The sequence below is a fragment of the Gymnoscopelus microlampas genome, assembly GCF_963454915.1.
Source record: "Gymnoscopelus microlampas genome assembly, chromosome: 3".
NCBI classification, from domain to species: Eukaryota; Metazoa; Chordata; class Actinopteri; order Myctophiformes; family Myctophidae; genus Gymnoscopelus; species Gymnoscopelus microlampas.
Window position 1 is genome coordinate 26,648,681 of NC_139940.1, and position 20,000 is coordinate 26,668,680.

Sequence of the window (20,000 nt, forward strand, 5' to 3'; positions counted from 1 at the left end):
ACACACACACACACACACACACACACACACACACACACACACACACACACACACACACACACACACACACACACTTTCTGGAATGGGACCAGATACAAAGACATTGCATGCACAAATAAAGAGAGAGACACGCACGCACACACACACACACACACACACACACACACACACACACACACACACACACACACACACACACACACACACACACACACACTTTTGGTTCGTACCTGACTGTCCACCACTAAGTTGCGGATGCAGCCCGTGTAGCTCCCATAGCGACGGAGAGAGGAGGACTCCTTCACACCTCCCAGCTGGAGGGGCTGGTACACATTCAAATACCTGGAAGAGAGAGAAGAGGAACTTTACATTAAATGCATCAGCGTCAGTGGTGAAGAAGTGTGCGTGTGTGTTTGTGTGCGTGTGCGTGTGTGTGTGTGTGTGTGTGTGTGTGTGTGTGTGTGTGTGTGTGTGTGTGTGTGTGAGAGAGTGTGTGTGTGTGGGGGGGTGGCAGTCGTTATTTTTGCTTGGATACATTTTTCACATACCTACCCAAGTTTTAGTTTCCTGGGGGTATGATAAAAAAGACAGAGAATGTGATAATCTTGCTGATTGACCGACTGCCATATCTTCCCAAGGGATAATAAATTGGCACAGGCTAAAGTGCCACCACGTGCTTATCGACCACGATGTAGGAATTCTCCATTTGAAACATGGACGAGGAGACACTGGAGTTTATCTGGGTGCAAATTAACCAAACGCAGTGGAAAACCGAGATCTTTGACAGTTCACAGGGTCTTCAACTTTCTCCCCCCAACCGGACTATATCATATTTAGCCAGGGCAGTTCCTTACAGCAGCTTTAATCCAATTATTAAATTAAAAGTGTTGATCAAATGAAAATTTCGTGTTTTCTTTGTTGTCGGTATGTGACAAACAAATTATAATAATTGTTGTTGCCCTTGGTGCCCAGCCTTGGTGGCCGAAGGTGATAATATATCCTAGTGATAATGTTTGTTTTACTTTGATAAAATAGTATATCCTGGTGATAATGGCACAGATATAATATCAATAGGCCTCATTCACAAAGCTCTTCATAAATGTTCTACTATATTTTAGTGTAGATTTTGGTGTAGGTTTTAAGTACAGGCCGACGTGCGATTCACAAAAGGCTGTGTCAAAGCCTTGGTTTGTGCGGATCACAGGTGTATCATAATGAATATCATTGTGCGTAAATCAAAAGAACATTCATGTGTAGGTCATTAGCATTGTTCCATTTCCCATTTCACACCTTAAAAGGCAACAGAACATCCAACGTGAAGTAAGAAGTGCAAGTTCAACGGCATCACTCGTCAAAATGAACAGATCTCCAAGCTTACAGCGCTTCGCGTCGCAACGCTTTGACAACTTGTAGATCAGTGTATTTGGCAATATACGTATACACTATATACTATGCATTCAACATTAAACTTTGTTGAGTTGCTACCTGTGGGGCCCAGGTGTCTCTCCTGAGGCCTTGCAGCCTGACTGGTCCATCTCCAGTACTTCCAGTCCCAGCCCCTCCACCTCGTTGACCACTGCCGCCCCACACTGGTCCAGGATCAGTTGAACTGCCTACACAGAGCGCGAACACATTGTCAACATCTAACATCTTTCATATTTCAGCAGACATTCAGGCAAAGTGGCAAATGATAAATATAGCACCAGATTAAGCATTCAATGCAACTCCATTGAAACCAAACAGCAACCAAGCAAACCCTTACCTTCCCATTGCTGATTATGTCCAGCCGGTGCCAGCGGCGGTCGGTGACGATGGCCTTTGGTGGCAGCTGGAGGGTGAGTGTTCCTGATCCGTGGTTTATACTGAGGGCCGGAACGCCGTTCCTAAGTTCTGGAATGGAGGACCAGAAACATAGCATAGTTCAGGAAGAGATTTTCTCATGTTAGAATGTTAACTCTAGAACTCTGTGGGCGTTCAAAAATACACTGAGAAATTATAAAGCCATCATTTAGGTTGGGCGGCAGAGTAGCTTAATGGTTGTTACAAAACAATTGTTGTTACAAATGTTACAGAAGTTCGAGACTTGCTAAGAGAGCGCAAGTTGAGTGAGTGCATCACTCAACTTTCAGTTATCGTTGAGCTGGCCAACGGCCAATGTTGGAAGATGTGGTGATACTGCGTAGCTTGTAGGTGGAAATGTACACAGATATTAGTCGTAGTAATTATAAGTAGGGCAGCTGCTGCAAAAGAGTATGCATGCTCAGCAACCTTCACTGGACAAATCAAGGTAAAAAAATAGATATGTGAATTTCAAAAAGAAAAAGATTGACAGAATAGGTAGAACTTCACACTTTTGATTTGTTCTGCTCAATCTTTTACTGTAAATGATCAAGGTAACTGCACTAGTGTTCTCAATATGAAATGGAAAAAAATTAAAACATACTGTATATATTTCACTCAAGTCACTAACCACGCCCCCAAGTGGTGGTTCTGGGTGTCCCCCCAGATTTTTTTTAACAGAGTAGATGTAAATTCTAGTATTCTGGTGGATTTGGGGAGTTTGATACTTTTATCAGGCTTTACTAACATAGGATCCATTAAAAAGCTAAAAGTAGGCCTACATAAATTGATTTGATGACTGAAGCATTAAAAGAGCCATCTTTAATAACAACCACTAATTACTTAAAAGTGACTCTCTTTATAATTGCATTCAATTCCAATGTATTAGATACATGGAGTGTATGTGTACACTCTATGTGGGACTGGAGTTTATTCAGACATAATATACATTTCCACTCTCTCATTGATGAGAGAGAGTTTTTTTAGGGGTGTGTGTACCAGAATCAAAGTGGCATGGCAAGAGAGAGAGAGAGAGAGAGAGAGAGAGAGAGAGAGAGAGAGAGAGAGAGAGAGAGAGAGAGAGAGAGACCACTCACAACACGCAACAAAAAAGATCAAATACTGCCATGGGTTTGCATATCAAAAACCCAAGGAACTACGCAAATTAACATTAATGGTCGTGGCTGCATATCAGTGTGTGTGAGGAGCGGTCTTATATGGGCCTTTGTCACATGGGTTGCCACGCAAAAATGCTGAAATCCCCCAAAACAGGAGGGAGAAAAAAAATGGCCATCAAGAAGTCGTCAAGGAGGAATGGTCAAATAAAAGGAGTCTTCTTGAGGATGCAGGAGAGTTGGCAGGTATGCCATTTAGCTTCTCTACACTGGCTCCCAATCCCTTTCAGAATTGATTTGTCTTGCTCCGCCTTACATATCTGATCTGCTCTCCCCCTATGTGCCAACACGCTGTCTGAGATCCTCAGGCAAAGCACTTCTAGAGAGCCAAGATTGTAGGTTAAAGACCAAAGGAGATCTGGCTTTCAGTACCAGAGCTCCAACACTTTGGAATGCACTGCCCTTGGAGATCAGGCTTGCTGAATCGGTCTCTTACTTTAAATCCCTGCTGAAAACGCACTTTTATAGATTAGCTTTCAGTGCTAACTCCTATTAATTTCAGTCTATCTTGTGGATTGTTGAAATGTCTCTTGTTGCTTCTTGTTTTTTGTTGCTTTTGTGTACCTTGCCTCGTGTGTAAAGCACTTTGTAACACAATTTTGAAAGGTGCTATATAAATTAAGTTGGATTATTATTAAAGTTGGATTATTTGCCTCCCCAAAATTGTGCTGTTATACTTAGGCAGAGAAATGGGACAAAGCATCTTTACAAAGCATATTTGTGCCTCTTTTCTAAAAATACATTGATGAGAAAATATGCATTCCTTTCTTCTCTCCAGAAAAACCCAATGCATATGTGATTTATTTGACACCAGTGATATATTTCATTAAAACACTGGGCTTATAGCTGTTCTTCTATTATTGGGCCAGACAAAACCCTCTGAGCCTCTCATCTGACTTATATTGCTGTGTAAGCTGGTATATATCCCATTATGACTGAACTCAGCCAATTGCACACATACTCGCGCGCGCGTGTGTGTGAGAGAGAGAACGAGTTTGTCTGTCCTCCTCAAAGCTTTCCAGCTGTATATGTATCTATAAGTGCACACACTTCTATGGGTGCGTGTATTTGTTTTTTCTGTATGCAAGTCTGTGTGTAATCATGTGTACATCGAGTGTCTGTGTGTGTGTGCGTGTGTGTGTGTGTGTGTGTGTGTGTGTGTGTGTGTGTGTGTGTGTGTGTGTTGTGCATGTGCATCTAAGTGCCTAGGAGTGAGTATTTGTGTGTGCGTGACCCAATCAACTTCAATGGCACATTATTGAGCACTTCAGTGAAAAATGCTCTGAAGCGGTCAATGCTGCAGCCATCTTCGATCTTCCTATCCAGGGAGTTGCAGAACACGGATTGTGTTCAATAATTACATAACTTAATGCCAGGAGGAGCTAACAAACCCATTATGCAAGGCATTTTCAAAGGCCAAGTCTGGTCTAATCCTTTAAGTCTAGACCAGGACCAATGGGAATTGGCATTATGGTTTATAAGAGAGCCCGGCTTCTCTAATTCTTTCCAATACAAATTCCATGGTGAAATGACATCTTTATGCTGGCTATTTTGCTGTCATGGTAATCCCAAACAAAATTACTTGTTTTTATTCAATTGCCATTGCAATGGGCAATCTGTGTATTTAATTAATAACAAATCTTTAACAGAATTTTTAAATCAATTGTCTTTCTGCAATTACATATTTGTGTTAAAATCCTACTAACCTCCCAGCCCCAGTGTTGTTTTCAAACATTGTGACCGATACACAAAGTTGTGAACTGCCAAGGTTTGGTGCGACCAATGCTAAAGATATTGTCATGGTCGGTCATGTAAGGCGCTTTGCATAAATCATGTTCAGTGAACAGCACATAATTACATGGCTATCCAAAGCCCAGGGGTTTGAAATCCTGAAGAATCCTCTAACCTAGAGCAATGAAGTCTTCCTGCTCCCCAGAGTGGGCGGGGCCAAGCGGCCCATTGTATAGCAGCAGCCCATTGGCTGACTCAGCCAGGAACTCCAGGGAGATGTGGCTCTGGAAGCATGGCCTGATGGGAGGGAACCAGGCATAGCCCTGACCACCAAAGGTGTGCTTGGTCTGCTGGCACTCAGGACCATCATACATAGGAGGACACTTACATCTGGACAGAGAGAGAAAGAGAGAGAGACACAGACAGACAGATTTGTAGATGGGGTAATACCCTATTCTAGTCATTAAACAAATGCTATAGGCAGACACTTCTATAACAGCTGACATTGATTAAAGCCTTTTATGTTGTTATCTCCACATCGTATAATTAGAATAGAATAGAATAGATGATGGCAGCTTTTAAGATACAAAATGAAATACAAATCCTTACTTGTATCCTAGCTCACTATCTAGGCAGGTCCCCCCATTGAGGCAGGGGTTCACTGGGTAGGAGGAGCAGGAGAGATGGGGTTTTTCCCTGGCACCACAGCCACAGCGGGCCTCTGAAGACGCAGACACAGACACCAGGGAGGTGTTCCCCGGGTTCAGAGCTACAGGGGAGTGGCTAAAGGAGACAACACTGCTGCAACCACCCGATTGGCTGCAGTCGGTGTAAGGGCACTCATCCACACCCACCTGAGAGATGGACACGCCCAAAGCTGACTCCAACTGTTTTGACATGAAGGTGAGCGAGGGGGGGGGGGGGAGATAGACACATAGAGAGAGAGAAAGCAGAAGCAACATGGTTTATCAATACATGCACTTGCTATTTCATGAAAGCTTATAAAGTTTATGAAATCGTTATTGAAAAGAGCAGGGAGTGCAGAGTTGCACTGTATTTGGGTGTGACACAAAGATCAGAAACTAAAGAGATTAGAACATCTCAAATTATTCAGGAACCAATTCCCATACCTTGTGTCAGTTTATACCAGGATGTCATGGTCGGGGGTTCGGAAAATCATGAGACATGAGGATGTACATTTTGACTGCTGCTCTAACAAAACTGTGTGCTAGTGTAAAGTACTTACTCTAGAATCATTTTCAAGCTATGAACTATCCTAAGATGATGGTGGAAGGTTAAGCCTAAATAATTCGGAATTTAAGCTAACAACACAACTAATCGTTGTATTATAAATTTGATTTTAGATGCCCTCTTAACATTTATACAATTTAATTTATCAACTAAATACTTTGTAAAGTTTTGATAGAATTTTGATTTGACTTATTTGACATTCAGTTTAAAAAGAAAATACATGTGTAACAGGTTACAGACAAGGATAAACACAATAAAGTCAAAGTCAAGACTTATTTCCATTGTGGTCCTTGGTTTCAAACATAGAGACAATACAAACATAAAAACAAGAAACTATGAAAAAAACTGCATACAAAGACATTGAATTGTAGACTCTAACATTATACCCTAGAAAAAGCAGCATCTTGGCTTTTTTAAGCAGCCAATGATCGACAATCTAAACAACTGCTTCTGGGCAGTCCGGCCTGTTAAAAAATAGTTTCAGATTTATACACCAGTGAATAATTTATTAAGTCTCTCAGACATTTTGTCTGTCTATCTGTCTGTCTGTCTGTCTGTCTGTCTGTCTGTCTGTCTGTCTGTCTGTCTGTCTCTCTCTCTCTGTACAGGTATCCGTCCTAATATACCCTGGTTTGGGTATTTCAATGTCAGTGTGGCCGTGTTTGGTGTTAGACGCTGGCTCTGTTACTAATGCTGGCGTGTGTGTCTCCCCTCCCCCTCTCTCTCTCTCTCTCTCCCTCTTCTCCCTCTCTTGCCCTTTTATAAAAGCTAGGTTGGGTCAACAGCTGCTTTCATCCCTTAAATGGATCTGAAATATTTAACAATATTTGAGCAGTGCATGCGTGTATGTGTGAATGAGTGTGTGTGTGTGTGTGTGTGTGTGTGTGTGTGTGTGTGTGTGTGTGTGTGTGTGTGTGTGTGTGTGTGTGTGTGCATACTATATGCATGTGCTTGTGTAGGTCTAAGAATTAAGTAGCCTACACTGACTTGTTGAGGTGATTCATGCCGGTTTAAATGCATAAGTGTGGTATTTAACCTTGAGTAGCATGCATGCATGGATGTGTGTGTATCTGACAGAGCGTAAAATGGTGTTCATCATGTGCAAGCAAAGTGTTTCTTTAAGTGCATCCTCAATTGCGTGTGTATGAGTTTAATGTTTAATTTATGCATGTTCAATGTATCATTAATCATCTTGGTATCTGATATCATTCATCTATGTGAGAACTGAGAACACTGGTATACTGTATGCTTGTCATTACTGTATACTATACAGAATGACAATTAAGCAGTCTTCCGTTTAAATTTGTATTGTGTATTAATGAGAATGAATCCAATCCAATTAACCCAATGACAGAAACAGGTTTTTGAGAATCTCTGAATCACTTAGTAAGCCTGACTTAAACATGTTATGCTGTTGTATAATGATGTTGTGTGGACGAAATAGCCGATCTTCAAGCTCACAAAGTGTTGCATCACAACACCGGCATAAAACAAGAATAAATTAAACATAGTCCTATGATATTTTAGCTAATTTCTCCTTCAATCAAATGGTCAAAATAGGGAAGCCAGGCTTAATGTGCTTAAAGAGAGTAAGAAAAAAAGAAGTCTTGTCACCTTGGCTCTGTTGGCTGCCACATAGCCCTGCAGCTTCTCAGATCTGTAGTACGGTGAGCCGTGAGCAGCAAACCACACGCTGAGCTCCCGCTCACCGTGCCGGTTAGTGTCTGCCACCGAGAACACCTGGACATTGTCTGGCTGGGTTTGCAGGACCGCGGCCAACACGACACCCAGCTGTGAGAACTTACTCTCTTGACCTCCTCCACTGCTGAAGAAATCCTCCATAGTAAGGTCTGGAAGAGGAGGAGAGAGAGAGAGAGAGAGAGAGAGAGAGAGAGAGAGAGAGAGAGAGAGAGAGAGAGAGAGAGAGAGAGAGAGAGAGAGAGAAAAGGAAGTAACAGATAATGTCATGTGAGGGCAGATGAAACATAGAAAACGATGCAGAAGAGAAGAGAGCCACACAGGTGAGAAAAAAGAGAAGAGAAAAGCACAGAAGACAATTCGAAAGAGAGGAAGGGAGAGGAGAAAAGGAAAGAGGAAAATAAAAAGCAGCAGTAGAACAACTCAAAGCCCCCAGCTGGATGAGTGAGAAGCCAGTCAGATGTTGTGTGAGACTCCTGTGAGCCCAGCGCCTGAGGGAGCTGACAACCAAGCGCCACTTTTCCCAGGTCACCCAGGGGACATGTCAGAGATACAAAAGCCTGGCCCCAAGGCACTCTGGAATACGTGACATCACATACATGTCAAGTACGGTTACCTTGGCAACTGAGTGACAGAATCACCTCTTGAGACATGCATGTGTTTGCGTGGGGAGGAAGGATATGTATTGTGGTGCGTGTGCGTGTGCGTGCGTGTGCGTGTGTGTGCGTGTGTGTGTGTGTGTGTGCGTGCGTGTGGAGGGGGGTTCAGATGTTTGAAATCCGGAGAAAGACCAAAAAGTGACAATATTTGACAGCTGCCATCTTTATGCAAATATTGATCCAGTTCGTTTGTCAGGTATGCTGATGAGGGCTGTGTGACTCCAACATGTTCAGTGGAAAGGCTTGTTCATTTGTTACATGACTGATGGCTACTGCACCGCTTCTTGTCATGACGTTGACCCGTTCTTACTCTATTTATATTAACGCAGGGAAATAAAAAGGATCAAATAGGAACAATGATATTGAGGGGATGGAAAAGGGACTCACTGGACAGGCGTATGGAGGCAGCATTCTGAAGGGCCTCCTCGGGCAGCTCTGCCACCAGAACATTTGCAGTGGAGGTCACATCAGGCCACGTCCTGTCTGACACACGGACCTGCAGGCTGTAGGAGCCTGGTGGGGTTCCCTCTCTGATACTGAGCTCACCAGAGTTCTGATTCAGACTGAATAACCTGACAGAGAAACAGAAAGAGAGATAGAAGTGGTGATATTTTATTTTGATATATTAGTGATATATATTAGCATGTCCAAAATGATAGAAGACTGGATTGTGAGACATTGGCTTCACAATTCAACTTTCAACTCAACACTCTCATTCCCCTCATTCTACTACAGCTGAAGATTCATAACCACAAATAACACACACTTATAAATGAATGTCCATACCTGCATACAGTGTCCAGTCATGTATGTGACAGAACATTACTCTCCATATGTTTAGTTTTTTTTGTCTATTTGTGCATTTGTTTAATCTATCATTTAGAATTCACAAAACTCAGTTTCCAAACCTTTCTAGATTTCTGTCTATATAGATATTATATGCACCCTAGGAGACTAACAGCAAATGGCCATCATGTGAAAATGGTCAGTACACTCAGGTGTACGACCCCTCAGCACACGCACGAACCCATCCTAACACCTAACCCCCCACATATTCAAAAGGCGAGCTATCAGGGGAAACATGCAATATTGATGACTTCATTACAACATAAAACCTTCCTGCTACCCTAACCCTCCAAACACAGACACAGACACACACACACACACACACACACACACACACACACACACACACACACACACACACACACACACACACACACACACACACACACACACACACACACACACACACACACACACACACACACACCTCCTCCTCCTGTTTCTTCCGTTGTGAAAAAGAAACACACTCCAAAATAGAATCGACTTTTATCAAGGGCAGCTTGCGGTCAGTGAGACGTTAGGGATTCAGTGTCTTGCTCAAGGACACTCCATGAGGACGTGATGGATATTGGTGGACAGGTGTCAGCTCTTAGCTTGAATAAACATGTGACCCGTAACTGGACAGTCTCTCTGATCCACAGGCCATTCTTATACGCCAGGCATGACCTCACAAGAATCCCTGTTGGCCTATAAGCTCAATACTGTAGCATTACAGCATGTCATTTTCACTCAATACTATCAGTGCCACAGACAAGGCTGGAGAAACCCACCAGGGGGTGGCCCAGACACCCACTTTGTTCCTAATCGTGTGGCAAAGCCAAACTTTGTTTTCTCATCTCTGGCCATTCCAACTCCTGGGCCAATCCATCACCCTTCTATTTATGTGTCCATCAGTCTGGGTTATAGTTCTTATCAATGGTTCAGATCATGACAAGAGAGTGAGAATCACTCATCTGGAATTATCACCACATCATCCCTCCATCATTTCTCTTTCTCTTCTCGCCTGTTCTTTTCCCAGTGTCAAAGGTCAATGTCACGGAGAGTACTACTGACGCCATATTAGACAGATAGACCTTTATTGATCCCACAAGGTAAATTCAGTTGTCATGGCAGTACTGACTGACGCAGCATTTGTGGCTTCATTCTCTGTCATTGAAGCCTTTCATTATCTCCTTCTCTGTAAATATATTGCTCTGATCTCATATTTCTTTTTGGTCACTCTCCAACTATACTTCTGTGTGTGTGTGTGTGTGTGTGTGTATTGTGTGTGTGCGTGCGACACACACGCACGCACATAGACGTGCACGCACGAATACATGTGTGTGTGTGTGTGTTCATGCATAAATGGGTAACCAAAGCATGAGTCCCAGCTTTAAGACCAGTGAATTTCTCTAAGCTGAGCCACAGTCATTTCTTCACCTTGTGCCAGAGACACGAAAGTAAAGCACAAGCATTCTGGCCCAGGTTCAAACGAAGTTTGACAATGTGCCATGACAGTCACATAACTGTTAAACCTCGTTAAGGGTGGCCTTGCGACCTTCACAGGTCAGGGCGAGCCAGTTAATTAACCGTAAGCGAATCAAGCCAATCTCCGGCTGAGATCGAATGTGTGTTGCCCGTGGGGAGTCTGTGTTATGTCACCCCTCTCGCCAGATATCGTATTAATGTAATACTTTAATGATTTGCCAGACGCTGGTGGCAAACACGCAACACAGCACTTTAGTGACAGAAAACAAATGGCTTTCAACCTCCTCATCTGGTGATATGGATATGAATGCGCTGATCCATACTGTGAACAAATTGCTATCTGCTGACTGGAGCAGGGAGGCACTATGGTAATGTCTCTTTCTCCCTCTCATGGGTCCCTTTCTTCTCCGTCAACTCTTGTCGTCTCCCAGCGTCCTCACCGGCCCCATTACAGGTGTCTCATTATAGCGGAAGGTGCCAGGGAGCACAATCAGGTTCTCTTTCAACGCGTCTGTGTGAAGCCTCGCCTCATCAAACAAAACGAGCACCCTGTGTCACGCTTCACTGGGAATTTTCAATACCGTTCATTATGAAGTATTAATAACGCTGCTCCCGACAAGTCAGATCCCTCATTCTGTTTCTCCCTGTCCCTTCCTCTTTTCTTTTCTTTCAATCTCCCTTTCTCTACCCTACAATTGTCTGCCTCTGTCCCAGTTTTACCTCCTCTTTGTCATTCTCTCTCACTTTCTAGTTTAAATCTTTTACTCCCTTATTTCCATTCAATTTGCTCACTGTATAGGTCATGCGTTTTGCGTCTCTGCACCTCTCCTAGTTGGTGCCACTCTGCAAGAGACACCTCACCACATACAGTAGGTCTTAAAAATATGCCTCTTAGTGTCGTTTGAGTTTTTGAGAGTAAATATTCACTATTCACAGAGTATTTATATGGTGCTAATTAAAGCTTGATGGAATGGTACAGAGGGGAAAACAAAACCGTCTTCTTCTTTTCCCACTCTACTGCTGCAATTTACTTTCACATTCTCTCCAATTTCTCTGCTCCTTCTTTTACTCCTTCTTTTCTCTACTTCTCTTGACTGTACTTCTGTATGTCCGTCTACCACTTTCTCTTTGCATACCTCTGCCTCCCTTGCTGCCATGCTCTCTCTCTCTCTCTGTATACAGCCTTTTTAAGTGGTGCAGATTTAAGAGGGTTTTGTGAGGCAGAAGAGATCAAAGTACCTTGAGGGTTTCCCTTCAAAGTGGTAAACCTTCTCACTCCAGTCATCAAGGTCTGGGGATTGAACTTGTCCGAGCACCGTCGTCGGGAGAACACCTAGGGGTTGGAAAATAAATAAATGGAAACAACAAGCAAAGGAATTAGCATCTGACCCACAATGGTACCATCTGAAGAAAGAAAGGGAAGGTAAGTTGAATGGGTCTGGGGGAGAGAGAGAAGAAAGAGAGAGGAGCACGTCTTTAAGACGATAAGGTGTCTCATTAGCACTTATGGACACGGTTTGAAGGCACAGCGGGGGACGCAATGAATGTTAGCATGGCATTCATTTTCCCTCCAAGAAAAACAATTTACAGAATGTTGTAATCTCGTTAGCTGTGAAATCAACAGCTTTATAAAACAGGGCCTCCTGTTTATGTGCCCGTCAAACCTGGGACTTGATTTAATTGTTTGCTTCATGGCATGTTGTTGAGGTACGTGATGAATTTGCATTAGGGGTTAATGTACTTTCATCTGGATAAGCCCCCCAAGAAGGGATCCACTAAAAATACATTACAGAGAACCTCCGTTTTTCCAGCAAATTATGAAAAGCTGACAGATGGTATATAACTCTAAATAAGTGATGTGGGGGCTGCTGCAAGGGACTGTAAGCAGTCATGTGTGACAAGCAGCTTCTTAACAACAGTAGCACTGTAGAAGTGCTTACATGAAACAGCAACACTGGTGGCTGTAGCCTAAAGCAGCAGAGCCCCATTTGAAAATATTTAGTGCCAAGGACCCCATATTAGATCTGTGTTGTTAAGATGTTTCAAAAATATTCAAGATTTTTGAAAATAGCTACAAGCTCACAGTTTGTACAGTAGATAGGCTATTTTCAATATCTGAAATAGGGCTTAACCAATTAAGGACCTGAAGCCGATTTTACAAATGTCTTCAAAATCCCAACAGTATTCTGAAAAAACATATGTTTCTATATCAGTGGTTCTCAAACTTTTTCATGTCAAGGACCCGCAACATGATATGTATTTGTCTGCGGACCCCCATCTCAAAATATTTTGTTCCAGGGACCCCCAGAAGCAAAGATTTGAGTTAAAAATCTTCGCTTTAAAAGAATATATATTCAAAGATTTGCACACATTTTCACGATTTTTCAAAAATAGCAGATCTACTTGTATATCTGCTATTTTTGAATAGCCAAAGTGTAAAATAATGCTTTTTTAGCTCAAATGAAAAAGTGACACAGATGCGTCCCAGGTCTTAATGGGTTAAGTAGTTAATTCATAATGTGCTTTTTCCCTTCTTAGAAATGTAGTGGATTCAAAAGAACAATGTTTGTCCTTGAAATGTAGTGGAGTGAAAGTATGCAAAAATACAGATGCTAAAAAAAAGTACTTAAGATAAGTACAGTACTCAAGTACTGTTAAAGGCGGATTTCCATTGGCATGGTACCACACCACACCACACCACACCACACCACACCACACCGACCACCACAGCAGCGGTTTCCACTACAATGAAGTGGGTAGAGTGGTGTGTAAGTGGTACTAAACTGGTGCCTAAAAAGTACCCAGTCCTGGGTAGGTCTGAGCTAGGCCAAGCTGGGCCACATGCACAGGTGATTTACATTTGTATACAGGACAGTTGGCCACTCACCTACATTCCATTGTTAGGCAAACATTTACATTACAAATGAGTGTGAATGACCGGAGTCTGCTACTCATACCTGTGGATTTGAGCAGGGGTACTTTTGTGTAATGGAAACAGTAGATAATTTGAAGCGGTGCGGTTCTGGTCTGGTATATGCTGGACTGGACTGGTCTATAAGCCGTAATGTAAAAAGGGCTTAAGTGTAGGCTACTTCGTTACTGTCCACCACATTGGGCATAGTATGATTGAATATATTGATTCAAAAACAGCATGCCAAAAACATTTATAAAACAACATACCCTCATAGCTGTAGACAATGAAGCTGGTGTGGCCCGGAGAGTGTGGGTGGTCATTCCTGTCACCGATGACGACCGTCAGTGTACTGGTGGAGCTCATTGGAGGGTTGCCGCTGTCAATCATAAGGATAGGGAGGCGGTACTCCTTCTGCCGCTCACGGTCAAAAGTACGCAGGGCGGTGATGGCGGCGCTGCCGTTGCGCAGGTCGGTCAAATTGAAGTTGGTGGCGTCGGAGGTCAGCATGAGGAGGCGGATGGAGAAGGGGCCACCGTTGGGGGAGGTGTCACGGTCGGTGGCGTGCAGGAGAAGAGAGGTTTCGTTCATGTGCACGGCCTGTGGTGCCGCAGTGTTCTCCCAGACGATGGGCCTGTAAGGCACCTCGAACTCTGGCCCATTGTCATTGACATCTAACACGGTAACCATGACGATGGCAGTGCCTGTGAGGGATGGGCTGCCAGTGTCTGTGGCCAGGACCATGATTCTGTGCTGTGACACTTTTTCCCTGTCCAGAGAACTGGCCACTACCACCCATCCGGACTGGTCCACGAGGAACTGCCCGTAGGGGTCAGAGTCTTTGGAAATGCCATATGAAAAGCGTCCATTTTGGCCAGAGTCAAGATCAGCGGCTGAAACCTGAGCGACAATTGTTCCGACTGGGACATCCTCAGACATGGCGGGTGCCTCGTAAAACTGTGGGAAGAAGACGGGGGCGTGGTCATTGGAGTCTTCCACTTGGACCAGACAATACGCCAAACTGAAGAAGTCAGCATCTTCAGCCTTCACCGTCAAATTGAAAATTCTCTCATGGGGCTTCTCAAAGTCAATCTTCTTCTTGAGTCTAATGACACCACGCCGGTTCACCCTGTCTGTCTCCACAAAGAACTTCCTGTCCTCGTCACCCCCAACGATGCTGAAGGTTACCATGGCATTCTCACCCTGGTCTCCATCAGTGGCAGAAACTGTGAGAACCTCACTGTTGACCTCCAGCTCCTCAGCCACCTGAGGACAATCATATCATATCATATCATATCATATCATATCATATCATATCATATCATATCATATCATATCATATCATATCATATCATATCATATCATATCATATCATAATGTAACTTTAGACTGTAACTTCATTCTATCATGCCATTTGTTTTATAATCATTTCTTTGCATACATCTAATACTTTTGCTGCACAACTACATACTCTGTTCACACACAATAAAACACCTGCAATCAAAGGCCACTATTCAATTCAGTCAATTCCATATCAGTATACATATTAGCATTATAATGCACGTTAGTATTTTATTATTTTCTATTATGAACTAGCCCTTTAATAAATGATTTGTATTCAATGAAGGAAGCAAACACCTACAGTGGGCTGTGCTGTAGCACATCACACAAAATTAGATTAAAAAAACACAATCTATCATAATAAAAGGTTTTGATAAAGTGATCCCACCTGTGCCGTGTAGACCCTCTGAGTGAAGACTGGTGGGTGGTCGTTTACATCGGAGACCACAATGGTCGCCGTCCCTGTCCCTGCCAACCCGCCGCCATCTCTGGCCTCAACTACAACTAGATATCGGTTTTCCACTTCGCGGTCTAAAGAGCGCAGCACCGTATAGATGGTCCCTGTCACACGGTTGATGGAGAACAGGTTGAGGTTGATCTCGTTGCGAACGTTCTGGACAATATGATAGGTCAGAACAGCATTTTTGCCCTCCTTGGGATCATCCAGGTCTCTGGCTTGCATCTCCATGACGGACGTATCGGCGGGCGAGTTCTCAGGCACATGGCCGATGAAGCACCCGGCCGCGTCTGGTGCCGAGCACGGGAAGAATGGTGCGTTGTCGTTGATGTCACGAACCTCCAGCAGGACGTCTGCGAATCCAGTGAGTCCTGCCCCTGCCTCGTCTGTGGCGAGGACCAGAAATCTCCAGGCGGGGCGCTCTTCGCGGTCTAGGCGCCGCTGGGCATAGATTCTACCCGTCAGCTCATCAATGGTAAATTCACTTCCTGCTCCCTGGCCATGGAGAGAGTAGCGGAGGGCCGTCTGGTCAGCCTCCTGGTCGGGATCTGTGGCCGACACCTGGGAAGGTCAGACATAAAGAGTGACAAATTCACTGTTACTGAATCTGAATGATGAAACTCAATAATACCCGTTAGTCCCAAAAAGTGTACTGTATATAGCATTTTTGGTTGACACTTTGCTTAATGCATTATAATCACATTTATAATGCATTATAATGCACTCATAAGGCTTCATAACACTTATAAGTGTTATAAGCACATAATGCACAGCAGCTTTCTGCTAAAGTTATATAAATACGTTGTTACAAGCAGAAGCGGTAGAAAGAGTTTTTTTTTACAACAACACAACATAACTTTATATTCATGTAGTGATTTCAAGAAGCTATTTCTGCTTTCCAACTCAGGTATGTTTTAAATTTAAATTGCTTTTCCACTGAAAACTTATTTTTAGGTACTTCAAATAAGCATTGACAAAAGTATCTGACAACAGCACCTGCATGCAGAAAACAAACTAAAAAAAGGAAAACACTTATGTTTTTGACCTAATTGGATAATTAAGACACCTTTTTGTTATCTTTCCAAATGAGGGACAAGAAAATCACCCCGCTGACACACACAAACACACACACACACACACACACACACACACACACACACACACACACACACACACACACACACACACACACACACACACACACACACACACACACACACACACACACACACACACACACACACACACACACACACACATCTGTCACTGCGACGTACAATGCAATTAAAAGTTCATAAATGCCAACAAAAGGAAGAGAAATACAGTTTTTCCCTTCTCTCCTCTGCTCACCAGAGGGTTTGTTTACAGAAGCCTTTGAAGTTCTGCCTCTCCCCCTCCCCCCTCCCCCTCCTGGCTGCTCTTCCTGACAATTCAAGTGGGGAGACAATATCGAAGGCGAGCAGTCGTGCCGCGGAGGAGGAGGCCGCCACGCAGGTGAAGTCAAGAAATATTCATTTCAAATTGGATTTCCTCCTCGTTCGCTATCTGCAGAATTGTATTAATATGTGGGGTGAAAGCGGGGTGCTTTTGGGAGGGGCCGGGTGCTGCACGCTGGAAAAACTATTGAGAGCATTAGCGAGGAACCGAGCGCGCATCAAATCAATTCCACAAGGCGAGGGGATGCAGACCTGGTTTGAAGACCCGATGACACATGCCTTTCTCTAGGATTACTGCCATGCCCTCTCCAATGTGCTACTTTTTTAATCTGATTTACCGTGGCGACATTTACATATTACAGTGAATTACCGAGGATAGGTGTGACGAAAGGTGGTTGGAAACAGCAACGGAAAAAAAGGAGGTCGCCCTTGATTTTCTGAAACAACTTTTCATAAAATGGGCCCTTCTGTCCAGACCCTCCAGAGGTTGTTTTTACATATCACCATCTCAGAGCACGCACATGCCAGTATCAGACGATATTGTGTTAACCAATGTCACACATGTGTGATGTGTTAGTGTTTTTACACTATATCCTGAGGCCTGAGGGGAAGTTTCTTCCTAGGCTAAAGCGTGACAAATTGCACTCTGTTGGTCTACATCAAACCTGATCTGTTTTCACATGCTGTTCATATAAACAGATAAAGTCTCTGAACAACAAGCTTCTTCATAGTGGTGCTCAGACCTGGCGCTCAAAAGGTGTTCTGGTTCACCGTCTTTGTGCATGTGCAACAACGTAAGGCCACTGTAGCCAATTCCTAAACTAACGGACATGTGAGCGTACAGGAGTACAGCGCCTGGATGAAATTTGAGCAATAAGTCTGAATGGGAGCCAGACTGGATCTAAGCAAATCCAAACAAAGACCCAAATCAAACCCAGGCCAAGCCAACCAGCACTTACTCCCATTTTCCCTTCCACCCGCCAATCATTAACCACTTGAACCATATCATCCCTACTCTGGGGCTAACATTCGGCTAAAATAGCAGATACAAGATCATAACATGCCACTAAGTGATTTGTTGTGAGCTTGTAGATCGGCTATTTTCAGCGAAGATATTTAATGTAGAGTGAAAACAGGAGGGGGCACAGAGCCTTTGGGAATCCGGTCAACTAAGTATAGGGTTTAAGTGGTTAGACAAACTAGTCAAATGATGTTTAGTTGAACTTCTGTCCTCAATACCTGCCAGTCGCTCAAAAAGGGGAATGCAATGCAAATATGGTATATTTGCAAACATATAATTGCCTCAAGTGCCCAATTCTAAGGGAGCGCCCAATTCTAAGGGAGTGCCCGGGGCCACACTTTGGATACCACACCATGTATGCAATGGTAAGTATATGTATTTATTCAAGTACTGTATATTTTACTTTACTTAAGTATTTCCATTTTTCGATACTTTATACTTCTACTTCACTACAAGTATTTGAAAATATGATATACTAGTTACTTTTCAGATTTAGATTATTAATACAAAACGTATAAGCTTATAAGCTCTATATCTATATATCTACATTGTGGTAATGCTACCTTTACCAAAGTATAAAGCTCAGAGTACTTCTTCCAGCACTGCATGTATACCGACCTCTAAGACGAAGACGGGCAGCTGGGTGAGCTCCTCTGTGACGGCTGCGTGGTACTCCGTCTGGCCGAAGACGGGCGCCTCGTCATTGCGGTTGACCACCTGCACCACCACCAGGGTCTCGTTCTCCCACTTCCCGTCGGAGGCGACCAGCCGCAGCTCGTACCTCTGCTCCATCTCGTAGTCCAGGGGCTGAGCCACGAAGATAGTGCCCACCTCGGGCTCTACATCAAAGGTGCCCATGATGTTGCCGGCGGTGATCTGGTAGCGCAGCTTAGCGTTGGCACCTGGATGCAGGGGTGGTGACATGTGGAGACAAATCTGTTTTATTTACGCACTTTCATCATTTCCACTTTTATCATCATCATAGACACTTTATTATCACAGAAAGGTTGGCCTGTTACCAGCCAGGCATGCCTATTTTGGGCATGTCATTATTATTATTAGGTGAAATATTATATGTAATTTTTTTTTTTACAATTTCAAAAAACGCTATTTTTCATGTAGGACTCAAGTGGTTAAACAACAGATAACATAAGAAATACCAAGTATCTGGGCTCAGGACACAGGGCATGTGTGTACGTGTACGTGTACGCGTGCGTGCGTGCGTGCGTGCGTGCGTGCGTGCGTGCGTGCGTGCGTACGTGCGTGCGTGCGTGCGTGCGTGCGTGCGTGCTTGTGTCTGTGTTCATGTGTGCATGTGTGTGGAGGAGAATAGGTTGGTGTGTGTTTTGGGGTGTGGGTGTATTGTTTTTGTCAGACAGCCTGTTTTTCAGTGGAGAGAGAGAGACTGGAATTATGTCCATGCATAAACAACACTAATATAAACAAGCAGCAATATGTATTTGGTTGGCAGCAGACATGATGCACGCTCACGCACTGTAGATGCAAACACACACACACACACACACACACACACACACACACACACACACACACACACACACACACACACACACACACACACACACAGTCATCCTCCCCTGCTCCCCATGCACAGCTCACTGCTCACACCAACACAGAATATTCCTCCACTAATCTGCTGTGAGTCACCCACCGTGGACAGGGGCTATCAAATATTTGGGAGGAAAACACGCTTTTCCCCTCACAGCGGGGCTCATTAGAGGGACTCTCTCTCTCTCTCTCTCTCCCTCTCCCTCTCCCTCTCCTCTCTCTCTCTCTCTCTCTCTCTCTCTCTCTCTCTCTCTCTCTCTCTCTCTCTCTCTCTCTCTCTCTCTCTCTCTCTCTCTCTCTCTCCTAGGCTCTGTACATAAATATCGTCACGGTCGGAAACCTTGTACTTCCAAAACTGTTACTTTTCAGGAAATGGAAAAAAGAACCTGTGAGTTATTATTTAGTCACAAGCTATTTGTTCATACTTTTCATTGGTAAATATCTATAAAACCTACCGACAGACTTAACCACTTTCACTTACTACATCACTACTTTTGCGTGATACTCTTGCGTGAGAGGTAGCAGGGCATTCATTTACAAACAAGTTGACTGCAACAATATAGTACCATATACATAGACAGACAGACAGACAGACAGAC

General features: G+C 43.7%; 1 protein-coding gene across 1 annotated transcript in view; it reads right to left on the minus strand.

The window, feature by feature from the left end:
* LOC311041797 (neural-cadherin) overlaps nucleotides 1-20,000 on the minus strand; it is a gene marked incomplete at its 5' end in the record, with an annotated part of 161,866 nt that overhangs the window by 13,588 nt on the left and 128,278 nt on the right. Inside the window, 11 exons of the mRNA XM_084052282.1 lie at nucleotides 231-342; nucleotides 1,486-1,613; nucleotides 1,763-1,890; nucleotides 4,921-5,135; nucleotides 5,355-5,632; nucleotides 7,611-7,846; nucleotides 8,741-8,925; nucleotides 11,906-11,999; nucleotides 13,847-14,843; nucleotides 15,307-15,936; nucleotides 18,451-18,734. Of these exons, the coding sequence (XP_083908408.1) occupies nucleotides 231-342; nucleotides 1,486-1,613; nucleotides 1,763-1,890; nucleotides 4,921-5,135; nucleotides 5,355-5,632; nucleotides 7,611-7,846; nucleotides 8,741-8,925; nucleotides 11,906-11,999; nucleotides 13,847-14,843; nucleotides 15,307-15,936; nucleotides 18,451-18,734 (3,287 nt within the window). The remainder of the gene's footprint in view (nucleotides 1-230; nucleotides 343-1,485; nucleotides 1,614-1,762; nucleotides 1,891-4,920; nucleotides 5,136-5,354; nucleotides 5,633-7,610; nucleotides 7,847-8,740; nucleotides 8,926-11,905; nucleotides 12,000-13,846; nucleotides 14,844-15,306; nucleotides 15,937-18,450; nucleotides 18,735-20,000) is intronic.